Genomic DNA, 19,617 nt, shown 5'->3' on the forward strand with positions numbered 1-19,617 from the left:
ATCGTGTTGCTTTTTAACACTAACATTTGATCCGTGATCCGTGATCAGATTCCTTTATAAGTATAACTCACTGTGAAGTGAACGGGGACTTGTGTGTGAATGAAGCCCCTTCAATAAACCATTACATTCTGGTTGAAGTGGTGCTAATGGGGACACTGTGGGGGGGGGGATCCGAGGAGCAACCGGCGGCTGCGAGAAACAAAGACCCCGAAAGAGAGAACACCCCGGTCACTTTATTGTCTGTGTCGGTTGGATGGAAATATGTCCGTCTTATAACGACCGATGACGGTTATTTATTCACATTTATAGATGTTATGGAAAATAAATAATCAGTTTATGTTGATCCGATCTGGCAGCAGTGGCACCCTAGCACAACTTTGAAAGTGGACGTTAACAGTTTACTAACGACGGTCAGGACAAAGAAGTCGTTTTCAACGACAGTTGTCGTTGAAACAGGCTGTTTGTCCTGACCGTCGTTAGTAAACTGAACATGGATACAGTCACAGACACGTTTAAGTTGCGTAAAATTGAAGACGCGCATAGAAATAGAGGTGTGTTACATCGAATGCCCGAACTGGCCTGGGTGGGTTGCTTCATACGTAGGTTTCAGGTGTTGTTTTGTAATAATGGCTTTATATTGCATTGTTTGGTGGAGTATTATGTCCTGGTCCTTGTCATTGGTTCTCAAACTTTTACATTTCAATAACTCGGTGACTGTATACAAATGTAACCAAATGGACCCTAAAGGGACCATTTGGTTCCATTTGTATACTGTCAAGAGTTAAAGACTTTTAAGGGTACATTTAGAACCCCATCAAGGACCTCTGAGAGTCCCTGGACCCCACTTTGAGAACCACTGGTGTTGTAGACATATGTGTTGGTTGGTTGATTTGTGATGATCTGACAGTGTGTAATCATGTTTAATGAGCACCAGTCCAGCCAGGGTGAGGGTAGAGATCTAGAGCAGTGTCCTGATGTGACCGTCTGGTCTATTGTGCGCCATACAACACAACTCTGTGTGTCCTGGGGAAAAGAGACAAGACCACTAGGCTTTAGTTTACACCACATCATAACCGCACACAGCATGCTGTTTAATAACTCAATGCACCACGTTTATGATCACATAGTCTCTAATCCATTGTTTAATTAAATCCCTTGTGTATTGTTTGTTTGCTTTTGGTTGTCTGTGTGTTTATAAACATCAAACTTATCTTTTTTTTTGTGGTGGTGGGGGCACAAGTCGTGAGTAGGCTAATGTTGATATAGCCTACTATCTAGGTCTTGTAACTGTCTGTTTTGATTCATCAGATCTACACTGGTCTAAGAGGCTTATGTCAAGATGTGTACTGTAAGGCGATTGTACAGGACACTTCGCCTACAAGGCAATTAAAGTGCTTTACACAAAACATTGAGCATCAAGGCAGTGCAAATGAAACGATTACAAATATTTATTAAGGAGAGGAGTTGAGAATAGAAAATATGAATAAGTTAAAAGAGAAAAAAGAGAACACAATTACAGTGCAGAATCTAAAACCTCTGAAAAAGACATGCAAACTAGCAGCATATTGAAAACTTCAACTTGAACTTTTTTTCCCCCGTACGGGATGCTCATTTTCCTGCTGGTGTGGATGTACTCATAGCGGTATCAGATATTGGCTTCATACCAGGATAAAATAGGATACTGGTATTTTGAGGAACACTAAAATCACATAACCAAAAACCACATGTCAGAAGCAATTTGATTGACCTCTTTAGGCATAGGGCATTAAATCTATCTAATGGAGAATAATAGACCTAGGGATGACAGACTAGTCCATGAGTCTACATTGTTCACTAAGGACTGAGAGAGGAGCTGATGTAGTTGAAATCAGGATCATATACTCACTTATTTTTACTTCATGATAAGCATATGTTTTAACAAGTTTGGGTTCCAAAGCAAGCATTTTTGTGAGTTACATGTGTTATGCCAGCCCAATACTTTGTTGAAAGTGGACCAGTACATGACAGAAAGCTACGCCCAAATTCGGTCACGCAGTAAGGTAGAAAGTGTGTGATTTTAGTTGCATTAGTGGTGGTATTCTAATGCTTAACCCATTTTGGGCGGGAACCCCTATTTGTAACCATACCTTTCAGGACAGGAAACCCTTTTGGGGTTCCTGTTGCTATGTACAGTAGTAGATAGCAACTACGATTGTTGTAATTTTTTAATACATATTTGAAGTTTTTCAGAAAACTTAGGTCAGGATTTAGAAGGCGTTTTTACAATCGGCCTCAGGTCGATTGTAAATTGGGTTAATTTATGCTCCGTCCTATGATGGTGTTGTATACTAATAATAGCAGGCATAAAAGCTCACAACGACTCATTGTGAATCATCGTTATTTTCGTCAGGGAGAACCGGCGTATGACAAAGTATAAATCGAGTTTCAGGATGGTCATGTTCATCTGTCTTCTCTGTGTCACTACTGGCGTCGTCTAGGAGCGACCACCTCTTTCGCCACTGCGGCAGGAGGCGGAGCAGGCAAAAACCAGAGCGGCAATGTTGATAAAAGTTAAAGTTTGCCGCTGTGTGGCAAGACAGAGCAGCAGTCAATCAGAAGCATGCAGTAGTCTGAAGTGGGCATGGACTGGTGTACACACTCACTTTACATGGACAGAAATGGACTTCGGACTATGGAAGTACCGAATATTGATAACGTTTTAAACTAGCAGTTGTAGGTGTGAAATTAATCAAGATTGAGCAACTGCATGGCTAAAATGTATAGGTAGTTCTCAAACAAGCTGCCAGAGATGAGCATCAAGCGTCTGTATTTCTCCTGCCTGTGTGTGTGACCTCTCTTGCACAGCTCAGCTGCTGGCTTTGAGTTGCGCGGAGCAGCAGAGGTCTCGCTGGACCACAACTCAAACATTTACAAGGGCGTTGCTGGTGTGAATTCAGCATATTCTCAGTGGTCATCAACCCATATTGTGTTGACTACAGTTCAATGAAGTGGAGTTGAAAAATCAATATGGCTCCATGGATAATGATGGGAAAGTGTCCAAGTTGGCAGTGTACATTTTTATATTTAAAGTGAATCAGATTTTCATCTAGGCATTGAAATAGAAGTATAACATTCCAACCAAAAAAGTTATGGACAAGGAAGTGTTATCACACTCAAGTCGGCGACAAAACGATACCGACATGTATGGGGAACGTACCCTATAATGTATTATTATGTACACTGATTTGTGTGCAAGGGCCTGTTTTTGTTTGTTTGTGTGTTAATCTGTGTGTGTGTGTGTGTGTGTTTCAGCCATGCCCTCCGTAATGGAGCGCTCGGGCGGCGGTGTCCTGTCTAGAAGCAGAGCCAAGAACATAACCAACGGCAACAGCCAGCCACACTCCGAGGAGGAGAGCAGTGATGAAGAGCATGCTCATGGTATGCAGGTTTACACACACACACACACACACACACACACACACACACACACACACACACACACACACACACACACACACACACACACACACACACACACACACACACACACACACACACACACACACACACACACACACACACACACACACACACACACACACACACACATTATGACTGAGAATATTCATGTCAAACCCTAGGCCCTTAGCCTAACCTTAACCCAACCACTGCCTTTCAAAACCGAATGATCTCTCTGCTGGTGTTTCTATTCTTGTGGGGGAAAAGGTTTGGCCTTTCGTGGCCTCTAGGTTGCCGTTATTATTATTTTCAACTTCTTTTTGGAGATTTCTGTCCTATCTGCGTACACACTGATCAGAAGCCTGCATGTGTACCTCTGCTATCCATTTAGGACCACGGCCACGTCACTCTCTCAGACATAACCATATAAGGAGTTCCCAATGCAGCTACGCCCACATGGAGTGTGTTGTCTAACCTCAATGTGTCGTCATGGCATCAGGCGCAAACAAATCAGTCAGCTACTGTACTTATATGGGCACTGAATGTTTCAATTTGGCAGCCAGTCCTACGTTATTCTAATAGGTGTTATGTCCTGCTATAACCGCAGAGAAGCACCAACATTCCCAACTGTACATGTTTACAAAAGAAATGCCCAATTGCCCATCTCTACTGCTGGCTAAAAATGTCTCTCTCCCTGTGTTCATTACAGTGGGTTTTCCTCATTATTCTTCCTGTACACCCCTCTTCTCTCTTCCTCCCACCTCCATCACCCCTACTCTTCATGACCCGCCTTTCATCCACTCCTTTTCCAGAAGATCCTAGCTCTCGCCACTAATTGCTTGCTCTCACTCTCTCTTTCTCTCTCTCCCTCTCTCTCTTTCTTTTTGTATCCTCAGACAGTATGATACGAGTGGGAGGAGACTACCAAGCCCAGATCCCAGAGTTCAAACCAGGTAAGTCAGGATGGAGAGATGGAGAAAGAAGGAGGGAGGGAGGGAGAGAGAGCGATAACAGGGAACAAATAGATAAGCGGGAGCAAACAGAGGGAAGGATGAATGGAGAGAGGGAGGAGAAGGTAGGCTGAGCAGGATGCAAGGGGGTGAGGGGGAGTAGAAAGGGAGGTGTTAGGACCTGTTTGAGCTGGGTTATAAGGAGGTAAAATCAACACCACCTCCCTGTTAAATAAAGCACTAATGACTCAATAGAAACTAATGGTGCTATGCGTGCATCTAGTTCTGTCATTATGCTGTTTGTCACAGGACATCATTATAACACCACTTAACGGAATTGCTGGCAATTTAACCACACATGGATAATAACATCGAATTTCCCATCACACCCTTTGGGAAAACGTCCTCTTTTGGTTGGTGCTAACTATGCCTGACAGTACAGGCATAGTTGTTACACTATAAAACGTTACTGTGATACTCTGGAATTTAAAAACACATAAACTAGCTAGCTTTTCAATATGTGCCAGCCAGCACATATACAACGACAATATTCAGTTCAGCTGCCATTAATGTATTTGCTGGTATTTTTGCTGTACACTGATTTGTGACTTTGTTTGACAGGGGAGTCTTTCACATTGTTTATTTATTAAGTAGAGACAAAATCAACAACAACAACCCCTACCGCCACAAAAAATGACTCTTGAGTTTCAGCGTCACCGTCTTGCTCCTCTGTTGTTGTCCTTCCCAGAGGACATGTGACATGACCAAAATAGGGACGCGAGGGTTAATGTGGTTAACGCTCAGGCGTTCAAACCAGGTAGCATAGGACCACAATATAGGACCGCAATGGAAACGAGTCACATTTGAGACGTAGAGAAGTAAGTCATCAGTGTGTAGGGAGACCTAAAGGTAGCTCTCCACTTGCCTGGTAAACCCTCCCTCCAGAAATCTCATTTCCATTTGATTTCTGGAGTGAGTCTGGCCTGAACGCCCATTGTGGGGGTTTCTAGTGCATTACCAAATAACCGAGCCTATCAGCGTCGTCGCTCATCGTTCTGTGATTGACAGCGACAGTTGGCCAATCAGGTGGCGAGTTCGAGTGCAGCCTGAGTGCGCCGACAAAAGACGAACGGCAGCCATTGTTGTTTGTGCGAGTGCCTTCACTTCTTATTTTCGTTTTTAAAACGGTCTCAAACTTCTTTTTTGAGGCACGGACTTTACTATTAAGATATCGTTTGGATAGAATTTAGTTGTTTAACTTCATATATGTGGTCAATTAATCATGACAGAGCCTATTTAAAAATATAAATTTAGAGAACCGGCAGGGGCGGGGAGTGACACGCATGTATCCCAATAAGGCAACCTATTTTGGGCATGGCCGTCTCAAAAGTCCTGTTGCATCACATAGTCTGGAGGTGGTAAAAATGAACTGGCGATTGGCTGAAGGGGGAAAACGATCATTGGTTGAAGGGGTTGTCAGTCAACGGTATTACTCCCGCCCAACTCCAGCCCACAGCCAATATTGCAGAATGGGCGATCAGGCCAGACTCACTCCAGAAATCAAATGGAAATGAGATTTCTGGAGGGAGGGTTTACCAGGCTAGCTCTCCACAACAGACCACAACAGAGTCTGGAGATCAGTCGGTTGGAAGGTGTGAAAAAAAGTAGCTGCATGCACCTGAGAGCAGACACTGACAGACGGCTACTATGGTGGTAAAATAGCATATGGCTTGACGTCTTTTTCAACAACAAGCCCACTGCTATCCGACAGTCGAAAGTCGCAGTTGTAAGGAAGCGTCGAAAGCCGGCCGAGCACGCTCAGTCGGCTTTCGCCGCTTCCCTACAACTTACGTGACAACGTACCCACCACCCATTCAACAGCAGACGTCGGTGCGGTGGAGAGCTACCTTTATACTCGACGTCTGCCCTCCACACTCCAGAAATGCGAATAGCAATCAAAAGCAGTTCGATGGCCATGGTAAACGGGAGTAGACTCAAAGGGGACCTCTGCCTAATACCACGGTTTAGTAAAAATATTGTGTATAAAGACCATTTGTTAGCACATAAGCTAAAATAATTTGACCCAAGTTGTGAAAAGATATTCCCATTCAACTGTAATGCTTTTTTTTCTCTGCATCCATAGAGACTAACTCATTGTTTTTCTGCACATAAAATGTTAAATGTGGAATATAAAAAAATGAGTGATGATTCTTTATAAACCCCGTTTGATCTCATCTGTAGGCCAGGATCTTTGCAAGAATTTTAAATGTAATAATTCAATTGGGTTATATGCTTGAGTGGATCTTTATTCTTTTTAACTAATACTGAGGTTTGGTTAAAATGAGGGAGGGCGTGCACCTGACCTGGAAAAAGTCATTAAAAACTTAAACCAGAAGTGGGGCTAGTTGAGCAGAAAACTTATTTGAAAAAGTCTGAATGAAAACCATCAGGGCCTTGAACTTTCCCTGACTGCATACAGTATATGGCAGCAGAGATCTCTTCCTGGGTAATTGGTGCCTCAAGTTTGACATGTAAGTCGAGGGAGGGAATGTTTAATTTAGCCAAAAAAAACCTGACATGGCATTTGAATCAGCCACGCAGTAGAATATAATTTGAAATAAAAGGCCTTGAACTTTTCATTGATGAGTTTCTGGTCTGATGCAATATCCCCATTGTTAGTGCATATGCCAGAAATTAGATCTTCTACTCTTAAACCACTTAGTTGATTGGCCAATCATTTCCGGGCCTTTTCACTGTGTTCATAAAGGTGTTTTTTACTCTTAAGCAATTGAAATTCAGCTTGGTGAGAGGACAGGAGATTAAACGCAGTCTGAAGTTTCAGACACTCTTTGTGTACACTTGGTGATGGAGAATTGGCATATTGCCTATCCAAGATTAGAACTTTATGAGTAAGGTTCATTTGTTTCTCTTTTGAACATTTCTTTAATATGCAGCGAGTATGCCTTCGTGGCCTCTCAAACGGTCTTACTGGAGACCTTTAGAGTTAGATTTGGACTTAAAAAGGTATTTATCTTTGCAGATATATGTGAGAGCGCTCTCATCTGATAGTAGCAGTGGATCTAATCTCCATCTCCAGTGCCTTCTAGCAAGCTCAGAATTTGGGAAGGACACCTAAAGGAGAAGTTGTGCATGGTCTGAAATAATGATGCTACTATAGCTACTGGACTGTGTGTCTACTTCATACTCCTACACATGGGTTTTACAATGTTTTAATTTGTTTTTAAAGTGGGTTTTGTATTTTAATTTACTGTTATTATTTTCTTTAGTTTGTGCTTGTTACATTTTTCATTGTCATATTTGGTATTTTTCTGGTGTGAGATTCAAAACATCTTGTGTAATAACAACCATTTAAAAAATGGGAGAGGCATAGGGACAGATGAGAGGATGGAATAGAGCAGGGTATGAGAGCGAGGGGGAGAGGGAGAGAGAGCATACAGCAGATATGTGACTAATGAGTGTCTGGAAAAAGTCTTCATGTGTGTGTGTTTCTCCATGAGCAGACAGTCCAGCCCGCTACAATGAGAAGGACCAGAGGAGTATGCTGGTGTGGCGACCTGACAGCCAGGTCTCTGACGCCATGTGTAAGTGTACACATGCACACACAGACGAACACACACCTTTCATTCAGCGTTGTGCACTTGGTAACGTGACCTTGAATGGACCGGCTGGAGAAATGCAATTAAATTATTCTGATTTTATAACTCACTCTCTCTCTCTCTCTCTCTACCCATCCTGTCTCTGTTTCTCTTTGCCCCCCCCCCCCCCCCCCCCCCGTCTCCCTCTATCTGCCTGTCTCTCTCTACCCATCCTCTCTCACTCTGTTTCCCTCTCCATCCTCTATCTCTACTGCCCCCCCCCCCCCAGTGGATGAGTACATTCTGATGGCCAAAGAGAAGCATGGTTACAACATGGAACAGGTATAGAAGACTCATCTCCATTTCATTTAATTTCACCTATTTCTAAAGCCAATGTTCATAATACTGAATGAATGTCCAAAGCAATCACTTTAAAAATACAGATTTTCTCCAACTAATGTCTGTCTCTTTGTCTCTCTCTCTCTCATCCGTCCAGGCCCTGGGCATGTTGCTGTGGCACAAGCATGACGTAGAGCGTTCGCTGGCTGACCTGGCTAATTTCACCCCCTTCCCTGAGGAGTGGACTGTGGAGGACAAGGTGCTGTTTGAACAGGCCTTCAGCTTCCATGGAAAGAGCTTCCACCGCATCCAGCAGATGGTGAGGCACGCACGCACACACACACGCACGCACGCACGCACGCACACAACATCATACGACATGTGAGCTTGTAGATCAGCTATTCTTTGTTGGAAAAATAGAGACGGCAGGGTTCATTCTTATTCTCGCTTTCTGTCTCTGTGTTGAGTGCACTCACCAGAATCTTCTTTCGTGTGTGTGACGTGTGTGTGTGTAGCTTCCTGACAAACTGATCTCCAGCCTGGTGAAGTACTACTACAGCTGGAAGAAGACTCGGACCAGGACGTCAGTCATGGACAGACAGGCCAGGAGGCTGCTCAACAAGAGAGAGAAAGAGGATAGGTAGGACAGAACAGGACGGAACATGCAACCCTCTGCCTTCCGCTAAAAGTAAAAATAGGAATAAGGATTATAGGGTCAGACCATGTGTGGTCAATATGGACAGTATGAGAAGTGTACATGCTGTGATGAGATATAGCATTTAGCATATTTAGCATTACTGCACATGTATTGTATGTATTACATATTGCACATATTAGATGATGTACATAATTGTAGATATTGCCTTTGCTAGGTGCAAGTGTTGTGTGCAACCTTGGGACACCAATAGTACAAAACATTACGCATATTAGCCTATAGAGGGCACTAGAGCAGTTATCTGAAACCTGCGAACAAGCGTGTACTCCTTCATTTGTGACAGACTGAACTGACATTCTTTCTCTCTCTGTCAGTAATGATGAAATCGAGGAGGCAGGAGACCCTGGCAGCGACAGCGACTTTGAGGTCGACGCCAAGAGAGAGGTGAGAGCCGTTAAAAAGAAACAAGACGGAAAAAAAAAAGCTACACGCGTATCAATGCTTGCATATTCAAATAAGCTAAAATGCTAGCGTGTGCGGCTGTCCTCTCCACGCAGACGGTGAAGCAATCTTCCGGCAGCGCAGCGCCTGATAAGGGCCCCCCCGTGGGCCGCTCAGGCCCCATCAAGAAGGAGAGCATCGGGGCCCAGTACCGGCACCACCCCCTGAGGGCCCGACGCCGGCCCCCCAAAGGCATGCACCTGGCCCAGCAGGACATCATGGCCCTGTCCACCTCCCAGGACACAGGGGTGCTGTCTGTAAGACAGCTGGACACACACTTGGTGTCCCTCAAGAGACAGGTAGGTCTATGAGACACGTCATAATTGTACAAATGTACCTGACATTAAAAACAACATATGTACAGTAGCAGGATGGTGTCAATATTTTGGGCAAATTTACAAATTTTGTTCAGATTTCTTCTTCACTTTAAAAAATCTAATCAAATCAAAAGCTCACAACGCGTCACGGTGCGTTGTGAGCTTGTAGATCCACAATCTTTGCCGTTTGTCATGCAATGAAGTATATAGGCCTTAGGTGGTTAACCTGAACTAATCTTTTCTGAAAATATCTTTCAGCCCTTCTCCCTCCTGTATATTCTGACACTGAAGTTCTCTCTCTCCCTGTCTCTCGCTTTCTCACTTTTTGTCTGTCTGTCTGCCTGCCTGCCTGCCCCCCCCCCCCCACCTCTCTCGCTCTCAGGTCCAGAGCATCAAGCAGAACAACAGCAGTTTGAAACATGGCCTGTTCGAAGGCATCGACACATTCAAACCGACCGAGGTGACACACACTTGTACTTCTCTCTCCCTTTTTCTCTATGCCACCGCTCCATTTCGGTCTTCGTTCATGTTCCTAATCCATTCCTAGAACTCGCTTCCTTCTACCCTGTTTCTCACGTCCTCTGCCGCTCTGTCACACCTTCCTCCCTCGCTCTCACTCATCTCTCTGCATGTCTTTATCCCTCACACTTCCTTCTCTCTTCTGCCATCTACCTCAACCACATCTTTCCTCTCTTGAATCTAATCTCTAATCTAAACTAATCTTTTATCACTCTCTTACTACCTCTTTTTACCACCGTCTCATCCTGCTCTTTCTCTCCTTCACTCTTCTCTCTCTTTTCTATCACTCCACAGCCTGTCCCGAAGATGAACTCTCGTTGGACTACAGAGGAGCAGCTCCTGGCTGTGCAGGGTGAGCCCCCCCCTCTTGTACACCATATTTGAAGACTTAAATAGCTGAATGAATACATTACAATGTAAAACTCTAATCGTTACATTAATCAATTTAAAAATAAAATTTGAACAAATTTGACATGATAATGGATCGAATTACTTTGGGTCTGCAAAGAACCAACTTTAAGTAAGCTGTTTCTGCTCTCTTCTCTTCCTCTCCTCTGCCATGAACCCCTCTGCCCTCTCTCCAGCCATCCGTCGCTATGGTAAAGACTTTGTAGCCATCGCTGAGGTGATTGGGACCAAAACGACAGCTCAGGTGATTGTCCTCTTCCTTTTGATACGTAGTGGATATTTCTGTACGGTACACAGCGGAGATAGACATGGAAGACGAAAGAGCCAAAAATGTCAACGCCAGGTTCGAAACCTGTGACATAAAAGAGAAACAGTCACACAGTGAATGTTTTAATAGCGGAAAGTACTGCCTTGTGTCTTTACTTCGAAAAACCACAGCCACAGCCGCAAAAAAGCCTTGATTCGTCTCTGTGTCTCTGCCATGTCATTCTTTCTTCCTCCAGCCAGCGTTAATCATAAACACAATTGGCTTTCAAATATAGTTAAATCTGGGGTCCAAGTAGTGCAGGGGTTTAAAGTTATTGGAGACTGGGGTTCAAAAGCCATTCTACCATTCTTTGTCACTGCACTAATGACTCCTACAGGTTGGTCAGGGCACCTGTTCAGCAGGGAGGGGAACTGGGACAAATAGCATGTTCCTCCACACATTGGCCCTCATTTATCAACGGAGCGTATAAACCGGTGCATATTTTTCCATATATTCGGCCGTACACCAACGTCGAAGTCACATTTATCAACGCATCCTACACAGCTGATCCCAGCGTACATTTGGTCCCAGCCTTGATAAATCTCACGTCTGAAAACGAGCGTCATTTAAATAACACGCCCTTAAATATTCTCGAAACACCCCGATTTTACGACATGAAGAACCAGAATACGACCAAAGAAAGAGTTTAGCCGGCTCGCCTCGCTGCCTGTCAAGTCACACAAACACACCACACACACACACACACACACAGGCACGCACGCACACATGCACACGCCCCCCTCTCTCTCTCGCTCTCTCACACACACACACGCATGCGCCCAACTGCGTCTTTCATAATCCGTTACGGTGCAATCTTTGTCAGTCAGTAGGATTGTAGCCTACATGAATGACATATTATGATAGGCCTACCAATCACATCACCATGAATGGAATACGTTTGTATATTTATTTACCCCATACCGAGCAGTGCGCGTTCGAGTTACACTAAAGCAGTCATGTATTCCCCATGAGACTCGGGCGGTCTGCAGACTGCAGTGATCCCGTGCCGCCACCCACGTTATAAGAGATTGGATCGTCAGGTGGTTTATATCCTTAACCCAGCCAGGTTGTAGCCTATATAACTCTCTATGACATAACTCCATACCATAGGACAAGCTACTGTAAGTTTGTAGACCTCACTGTCCCGACCGCGGGACTCCCGACGCAAAAGCGCTCGTTATTTTGAAAATAGCAGATCTACAAGCTCACAACGCGTGGCGATGCGACGCTGGCTTGTGAGCTTGTAGATTTGCTATTTTCAATGCAGCCAGATCTACAATCTTATCTGAATGACTGTTAAAGCAGTTTGTTTAAATTCATTTATAATGTTATATTTTAACAGGGATTATTTATTAGTGTAGATATACATTTTGGAGTGGATATATGTGTCCAGATGCCTGTCAGACTGTCAGACAATGCTGCTCCGCAGGTCTAGAATGGAATAAACGGGCGCAGCCAACGTCAACAACTGGTCTCGACCAGACGTGAGATCTCAGCGTAAAGTAGGATGAAGCCCACGTCAGGATATATTGATAAATGCCGAAAGGTGCGGTGATCTCGCCGTACGCTCATTATTCGGGCTGCACCGCGTTGATAAATGAGGGCCTGTATGTCCTCCTGGTGAAACTCTTCACTGTCAGGTGAAAAGAACCTGCAGGTAATGTCACGTGTATCGGAGGAGACACGTGGTTGTCACGGGGACTACACGGGGGAATTGGCATAATGACTAAATTGGGAGACTGAACAATTCACTTACACCACTTGCTGAAATGTAACTGATTTTTGAAACGGTTATCATAATTCCTTGAAAGGTACAAGACAATTAATCAACCATTTAAAAAAATGTAACAGCAGAGAGAAACACGGTCTCTCTACTGTCTGTGGTTTACAGTAGGCTTATGACTATCTTTGCCATTAAATGTTTTTGGACAAATACAATGACCTGCCCAAAATCAGGATACAAAGTTGAAAGTGGTTACGGTCATTCTTTTCAATGTTCAGACTTTCACTTTCACTGCACGACTGTTCCCCTTTAAAACAACGTACTCTCCTTGGATGTTTTTGAGCCGTCACCTTCGCCATCCACTCTGTCCCACGCCTCCTCTCTGGAGTGCCACTGATCTCTCTACTGCCCTCTGCTTTAACCTTCCTCCCCTGAGAACCATCTCTCCTTATCTGTGATCCAGGTCAGTTCGTTCTTCGTGAGCTACAGGCGGCGCTTCAACCTGGACGAGGTACTGAGGGAGTGGGCAGCCGAGCAGGTGGCCAGCAACCGTGACCAGAGAGAACACAGGAGGAGCACAGATGAGCTGGGAGGAGCCACGCAAGCAGGAGCCGAGGAGGACGAGGTGAGGATTGAGGTTCAAGCCCGAATGAGGGAGCGCACAGTGTAAAGAAATACCAGTACAGGTGCCAGAAGTCTTCAAATGCCCCTGGAATTACATGAGGTCTAACTTGGAGGAAACAATAAACTGGGTAGTTATCGACCTTAAACTAAACGCTGTAGCATCTAATAACAGCATGGCATCCCTGTCCAAGCTTTGGCTGTCGATAGCATGTTAATGTGCACTTTATTGCACACATCGTTCAATAAAGTGTGGCAGTGTGGCTCTGTTCTCTGATAGTGACTTTAGCACCATAGCTTTCTCCTGTCAAGTTGTTTTTAAAAACAAAATCAAAGAGCTCTGTGACTCATTTTATATATAACTAGGCTGTCAAGTACATAGTTGTGAGTGCACACTTCCCTACATTTTGAGAAGTATCTCTCCTGTATTTTATACTGCTGCTCAGAGGCAGAGAAGTTTTTAGAGTTTTATGGCTGGGTTCAGGTCCCATTTTTGATCCAGCAAAGCACTCGCCTTTGGGCCACAAGGTCATTGGTTCAATCCCGGGCACCGCCAACTCAGCGTGTGAGTAGCGTGGCTTGGGTCTGCGGCAAGTCGTGCGCCAAGTACTGGGAACTGATAGTAGGCTCCACCTCAGCAATCCCTCTACCAGGGGTCTAGCGCATTGTAATGGGGATAGACTCAGCTCAATCCAAAATCCCGAGATGATATCTGCTCTCATATCAAAATTGATATATAATATCGATATATTGCGCAGCCCTACTTTTCACCTTAGCCACCCTCCTTGTTTTTGTTGTTCTAAGCTCCTGTCTGATGAGGCCCCTGTTCCTCGCAAGCCCAGGGTCCCCCAGGGGTCTGTACTTGGTCCCCTCCTTTTCCCCCTCTACACCAAATCTCTTCTCCGAAAATAGCCGATCTACATGCTCACAACACATCGCAACGGCTATGTTTGACGAATGGTCGCCTATTATGACATGCCCAGAATAGGGACACTAGGGTTCTTGTGGTTAAAGCGCCCTCTACAGTCAGCAAGTTTGCAAGTTGACAAACACTGATCTCCATCTACGTTGTGTTCTTCCTCTTCCTCCTCTGCAGGTCAAGATGGAGGACTCCCCCGCGGACGACGACTCCTCCAACGGCAACAACAGTGGCTCCTCCTCCCCGCCTCCCTCCTCGGCCCTGACGCCTCCCTCCCTCTCCCAGCCCCCGCCGTTGCTCCGCCCGGCGCCTCCCTCGGCTCCCCCCAGCCTCCTGCGGCAGCCGCCGCCGCTCCAGACGCGGCCCGTCCACAACAGGCCTCCCCACAACCACCCGCCTCCTCCACTGATCCGGCCCGCCGTGACCACCTCCTCCTCTTCATCTTCCTCCTCTTCCTCCACCGGGCAGGGGGCAGGAGGGAGCTCCAGCCTCCGGGCTTCTCCCCCAAACAACTCCACCTCTTCTACTGCTCCCACTGCCAGCAAAGTACCTCCCCCGTCCCTGGTGGGGCTTAAAGTGGAGCAGCCGAACTCCCACTGACACACACACATACACACACACACACACACACACACATAGAGATTATAAAAACAAAAGGGACACATCCATGCATGCATATGTATGTGTAAATTCACACCAGCATGCATATAAACCTGTACACACACACACACACACACACACACACAATCCTTTATAGTCATTCCCCAGGTACTACGTATCTTTTAACTGTCCTTCTAAGCAGCCCGGTTGTTTCTCATAATTCGGGCTCCGGGTTCAACCTCCTGATTTAACCCCAAAACTTCTCTTTTACTGTACAAACAGACACCTACCTCCAAGTCCACACACTCTGCTGCAAAATCCTCTGTGAAAATTTAACTCTGAGAGTTTATACCCACCATAAGGGTCACATTTTACACTTGCAATTAAATGAATACTGAGGATTTTGCAGCACAGCTCAGTAGTTACTGCACTCATTCATACATACACACACATACACACACACACGCACCACATACACCACCTACACTCACACATACTCACACACGGCTAGGAACTTGAGAATCAACCGTACCTGTGCACTCCCGGCCTCTTGAAAAACAAACGGCGACGCCACACTGGATCGTCAAGGCGGTGAAGGATGGCATGACAACGGGCACCCCAACCCCACACCTTGTTCATCTCCATGGCAACTGCAGAACATCTGGAATGCGGAGGAGTGCAGTGTAACGAACACACACACACACACACACACACACACACACACACAGGTTCCGCTTGGCAGGTATGAAGTTGTTAGAATCCACACAGAGCCTTCAGGAATAACAAAAAAAAAGTGAAATGGAAAGAAAGAAAGAAAAATTACGCCCAAGTCTAAACCAAACCCCTGGTTAGGGCTGGGCGATATGACTTCAAATCAATATCATAATTATTTAAAACTTTTGCCTTGATTACGATTAATAAACAATTTATTTTTCATAGTGAAACCATTGTACATCGGAATATAATGCAGGGTTTAAGTGGTTAATCAGTCTAATTCATTTAGTCGATTATAAAGAATCTATTCGATTTTTTTTGTCGATTCGTTGATAAGAAATGTAAAGACATTTATTTTTTATTTGTTTCACCTTTTGATTATTCAATTAACCTACATGATCAAAATTACATAGGTTAGTGGTTATATATATCGGTTTATTTTTTGTTAATTGCCCAGCCATGCCACTGGCCCTCCTAATGGTTAACTACTAACTAGTCTGACCCTGGCCCTCCTAGTTTTTAACTAGTCTGAACCAAACCCCTGGCTCTCCTAGTGATAAACTAGTCTGAACCAAACGGCTCTCCTAGTGGTTAACTAGTCTGAACCAAATCCCTGGCTCTCCTAGTGATTAAATAGTCTGAACCAAACCCCTGGCTCTCCTAGTGATTAACTAGTCTGAACCAAACCCCTGGCTCTCCTAGTGATTAACTAGTCTGAACCAAACCCCTGGCTCTCCTAGTGATTAACTAGTCTGAACCAAACCCCTGGCTCTCCTAGTGGTTAACTAGTCTGAACCAAACCCCTGGCTCTCCTAGTGATGAACTAGTCTGAACCAAACCCCTGGCCCTCCTTGTGATTAACTAGTCTGAACCAAACCCCTGGCTTTCCTAGTGATTAACTAGTCTGAACCAAACCCCTGGCTCTCCTAGTGGTTAACTAGTCTGAACCAAACCCCTGGCCTTCCTAGTGGTTAACTAGTCTGAACCAAACCCCTGGCCCTCCCGTTGGTTAAGTTGGTTCTCATTTTCGTTTGCTTTAAAACTGTGACCCCCAAAGAGCAGCGGATACATTTGAACAAATTATTAACTCATCTAACTCTGCCGCAACTCTGGTGCAGTGGTTGCACTGCATACTAAAGTTAAATTAACTAGACCATACCCGGTCGGTGCAGCGCGTCCGTGGGGGGATATGCGCACATGATCTGGCAACCCGGGAGGCAGTTCGTCCCATTGCTGGGCAGCCCCGTAACCATGGCGACAGTGTTTGACACAAAAACGCTAATAAGAAGCTGAGATTTGATGAAATTGAAAAACGGGCTTCACAGTTGCGGTCAGATGGTAATGGTCAATGGCTGTGTGCAAAATCAGAGCAATTGGTCCAGCCAGTGAGGAGAACCGGGTATCTTCACTCGTACTCGTACCACTACAGAGGTTACTAGAATTATAGTAGGATACTCTGGATTTTGCCTTGTATGATTTCTTTACTTTTTATTTATTTTGTCTTATTCTTTTCACGATACATTGCGGTTAGATTTTCTTAACTAGCTAAAGTTTGTGTAACTACTGTATGAACAGGGGATTGGTTAAGAGTTGGGCAAGAAGATGAGACGGACAAGAGGAGAGAGGGAGAATCCACCCTTCTCTCTGTGTCATGTGTTATTACTATTATTGGAGTGATGTTTTTATTTTATTTTCCTTTTTTTACTAGGTTCGTAAGATGAGCCTTCGTTAGGCAGGTAGTTATTGTAGTAAGTCTAGATAGTGCATACTTTATTATTATTATTATTATTATTGATGGAGCGCTAAGGAGAAAAGACCTTAACATACTTGACTGTATAACTTTCTCACTCAGACATTTCACACAGGTTGTGGTCACTGGAAGTTGCAATTGTCCCTCCCTGTAGCGGTACTGAAGCTCTCTGCTGTATCTAGAGCTCAAATTAATTTAGTTTGTCAGCACATTTCTACTTTTAATATGCACACCTCCCTAAATGTTCAGGAAGGGTCCACCTTCAACTCTGGCCTGAACATGTGCTGGCATTCAGGCTCATTTCCAGCTTAGCTGAATCATGACTTATTGAAGATCAAGTGAAGTATTTAGGAAATAATTTGTACCTTTTTCTTGGTTGTATTTGATTTTGTCACCTTGATTACCAGGCTTCAGACCAGCCAATGCTCATGGTTGATTATTAGTTTTCTCCTATTTGGTCTGTTTGCCTGAATTAAAAAGGTAAAATGAAATACCATCACTCCCCTGCAGATACTTCATGTTACACTTAAGCGACGGACATGCTATGGTATTTCTGACATGTCACCATTCATTTGACTGGATGTCCAGGCATGACAAAATGTCTGTGGTAGACAATGTAGCTTTCAGCTGCCACTGAACGAATCCTTGGCAAGAATGTGACATAGGTTTCTGTAGGACGGCAAGAGTAATAGCATTGGTTCTTTGGTATGATTGTGTCCTCTGGGAAGGTTAACCCCGAAGCATTGAATTAATAATGTAATCATTAATTGACTGATTTATGGATTTAATTGATCCCTAAAATACATGATTTGAAAATAAGTTGCTCCAGCTGCATTAGCCCATTTATTTATTTAGCCAATGGAGTGGCTTGTCATGTTAATGCTTCTCAGAATGAGTTTTGATGCCAGTCAGTGCTGTTTCTGCCTTTTTGAAGAAAAACTAAAAGAAATTCTGATTTATGTCCATTTGCTTGTGTTTCAGTGTCTTGCCTGAATTTACCTTGTAGTGGTGATACCAAGGCAACTTAATTGATGCAGATGGACATCTCAGTTTAATTTATACTTTGTCTAGGCTGCGTCGCTCGCCCACGAAAATTACAGATTTCCAGTGAGCAACACAGTCTGGCAACTTAATTTATTTTAGTTTTGTTATTTGCCAATCCTTGCAACATTCGTCTCTATTGTAGCCAAATGTTGCCAGTCATCACTGTCCTAACAATATCACTGATCGAGGATCACAGTGAGAACGTACCTATATTAATGTATGTATGGAATTCATTGTGGTAAACTGGTCTCAGTTCAGTACTGCTGTTCTAAATGTGAATCTGCGGCCGTCATGACAGGAATATTGTGTAAATTGGAGCTGGCCTGGAGTCAGTGTCAGTGACGTCACATCACTAAGTGTGGCTTTAAAGTGGATTGACTTGACTGTGCTTGGAAGTTACCGTTGGTTGAATATTTTCCTTCAAAAACTATGTGTGTACCGTACATCACAAGTTGTTTACATTGTGGAAACTGAAACTGCTTATTTCTTTTATTTAATTTTATCGGTTTTGATTTTTTCTTTTCTTTTTTAAATAAAGAAAAGACCAAACAGGGATGTTATTTTTACTCAAAATTCTTCAAGAGACAAACATACAATCTGGATGTTTCATAATTGTCATTGGTAGGAACATAATCTGCTGGTTTTACTAAAAGCAGTGTTATGTCGCCTCCGTGTGGCTGTGAGCAAAATAACCAGTATGGATGAGCGGTTTGATTGAATACTTTATTAACAGTTTGCAGATTGTACAGAGGTACGGTTTACAAAGATATTTTTGGGGTTTTTTATTCATCATATCAGCATTACAATTATGCCAGTATACATAGATGTATCATGAATAAAATGATACTAAAACAATACATATACATACAACGCATATGACATTTAAAAACAACACAAAGGATCAAGAAAAGAAAATAATAAGCAAACCCACCTACCCCTCCCAGGACCAACGATGCCACAAAAAGCAAGGGCCAAACAGTTTACAAAGACTGTTAAAAGGATAACACAAAAAGCCCTAGGGGCTTGTTTCCATTGTGGTCCTGTGTGGTCCAGTGCTTCATGAAACTTGGTGGGAAATGATGCTTAAATAAAAGTATCAATACCACCATATAGAAATACTCTGTTACAAGTAAAAGTATCAATACCACCATGTAGAACTACTCTGTTGCAAGTAAAACATTTACTTTAGTTAAAGTACAAAAGTATTGGCCTCAAA

At 43.9% G+C, this 19,617-nt stretch overlaps 1 protein-coding gene across 1 annotated transcript in view; it reads left to right on the forward strand.

Annotated features, from left to right (window-relative positions):
• The window catches only part of rcor2 (REST corepressor 2), a 17,843-nt gene extending 1,100 nt beyond the window's left edge, over positions 1 to 16,743 (forward strand). The window contains exons 2-14 of the mRNA XM_084042748.1: positions 3,292 to 3,417; positions 4,335 to 4,391; positions 7,910 to 7,990; positions 8,274 to 8,326; positions 8,481 to 8,642; positions 8,839 to 8,963; positions 9,353 to 9,422; positions 9,536 to 9,778; positions 10,179 to 10,256; positions 10,610 to 10,667; positions 10,900 to 10,967; positions 13,217 to 13,378; positions 14,471 to 16,743. Coding sequence (XP_083898874.1) covers positions 3,292 to 3,417; positions 4,335 to 4,391; positions 7,910 to 7,990; positions 8,274 to 8,326; positions 8,481 to 8,642; positions 8,839 to 8,963; positions 9,353 to 9,422; positions 9,536 to 9,778; positions 10,179 to 10,256; positions 10,610 to 10,667; positions 10,900 to 10,967; positions 13,217 to 13,378; positions 14,471 to 14,893 — 1,706 coding nt within the window. The 3' untranslated portion in view covers positions 14,894 to 16,743. The remainder of the gene's footprint in view (positions 1 to 3,291; positions 3,418 to 4,334; positions 4,392 to 7,909; positions 7,991 to 8,273; positions 8,327 to 8,480; positions 8,643 to 8,838; positions 8,964 to 9,352; positions 9,423 to 9,535; positions 9,779 to 10,178; positions 10,257 to 10,609; positions 10,668 to 10,899; positions 10,968 to 13,216; positions 13,379 to 14,470) is intronic.
• The last annotated feature ends 2,874 nt before the right edge of the window (positions 16,744 to 19,617 follow it).

The sequence above is a fragment of the Gymnoscopelus microlampas genome (assembly GCF_963454915.1).
Source record: "Gymnoscopelus microlampas genome assembly, chromosome: 19".
NCBI lineage: Eukaryota > Metazoa > Chordata > Actinopteri > Myctophiformes > Myctophidae > Gymnoscopelus > Gymnoscopelus microlampas.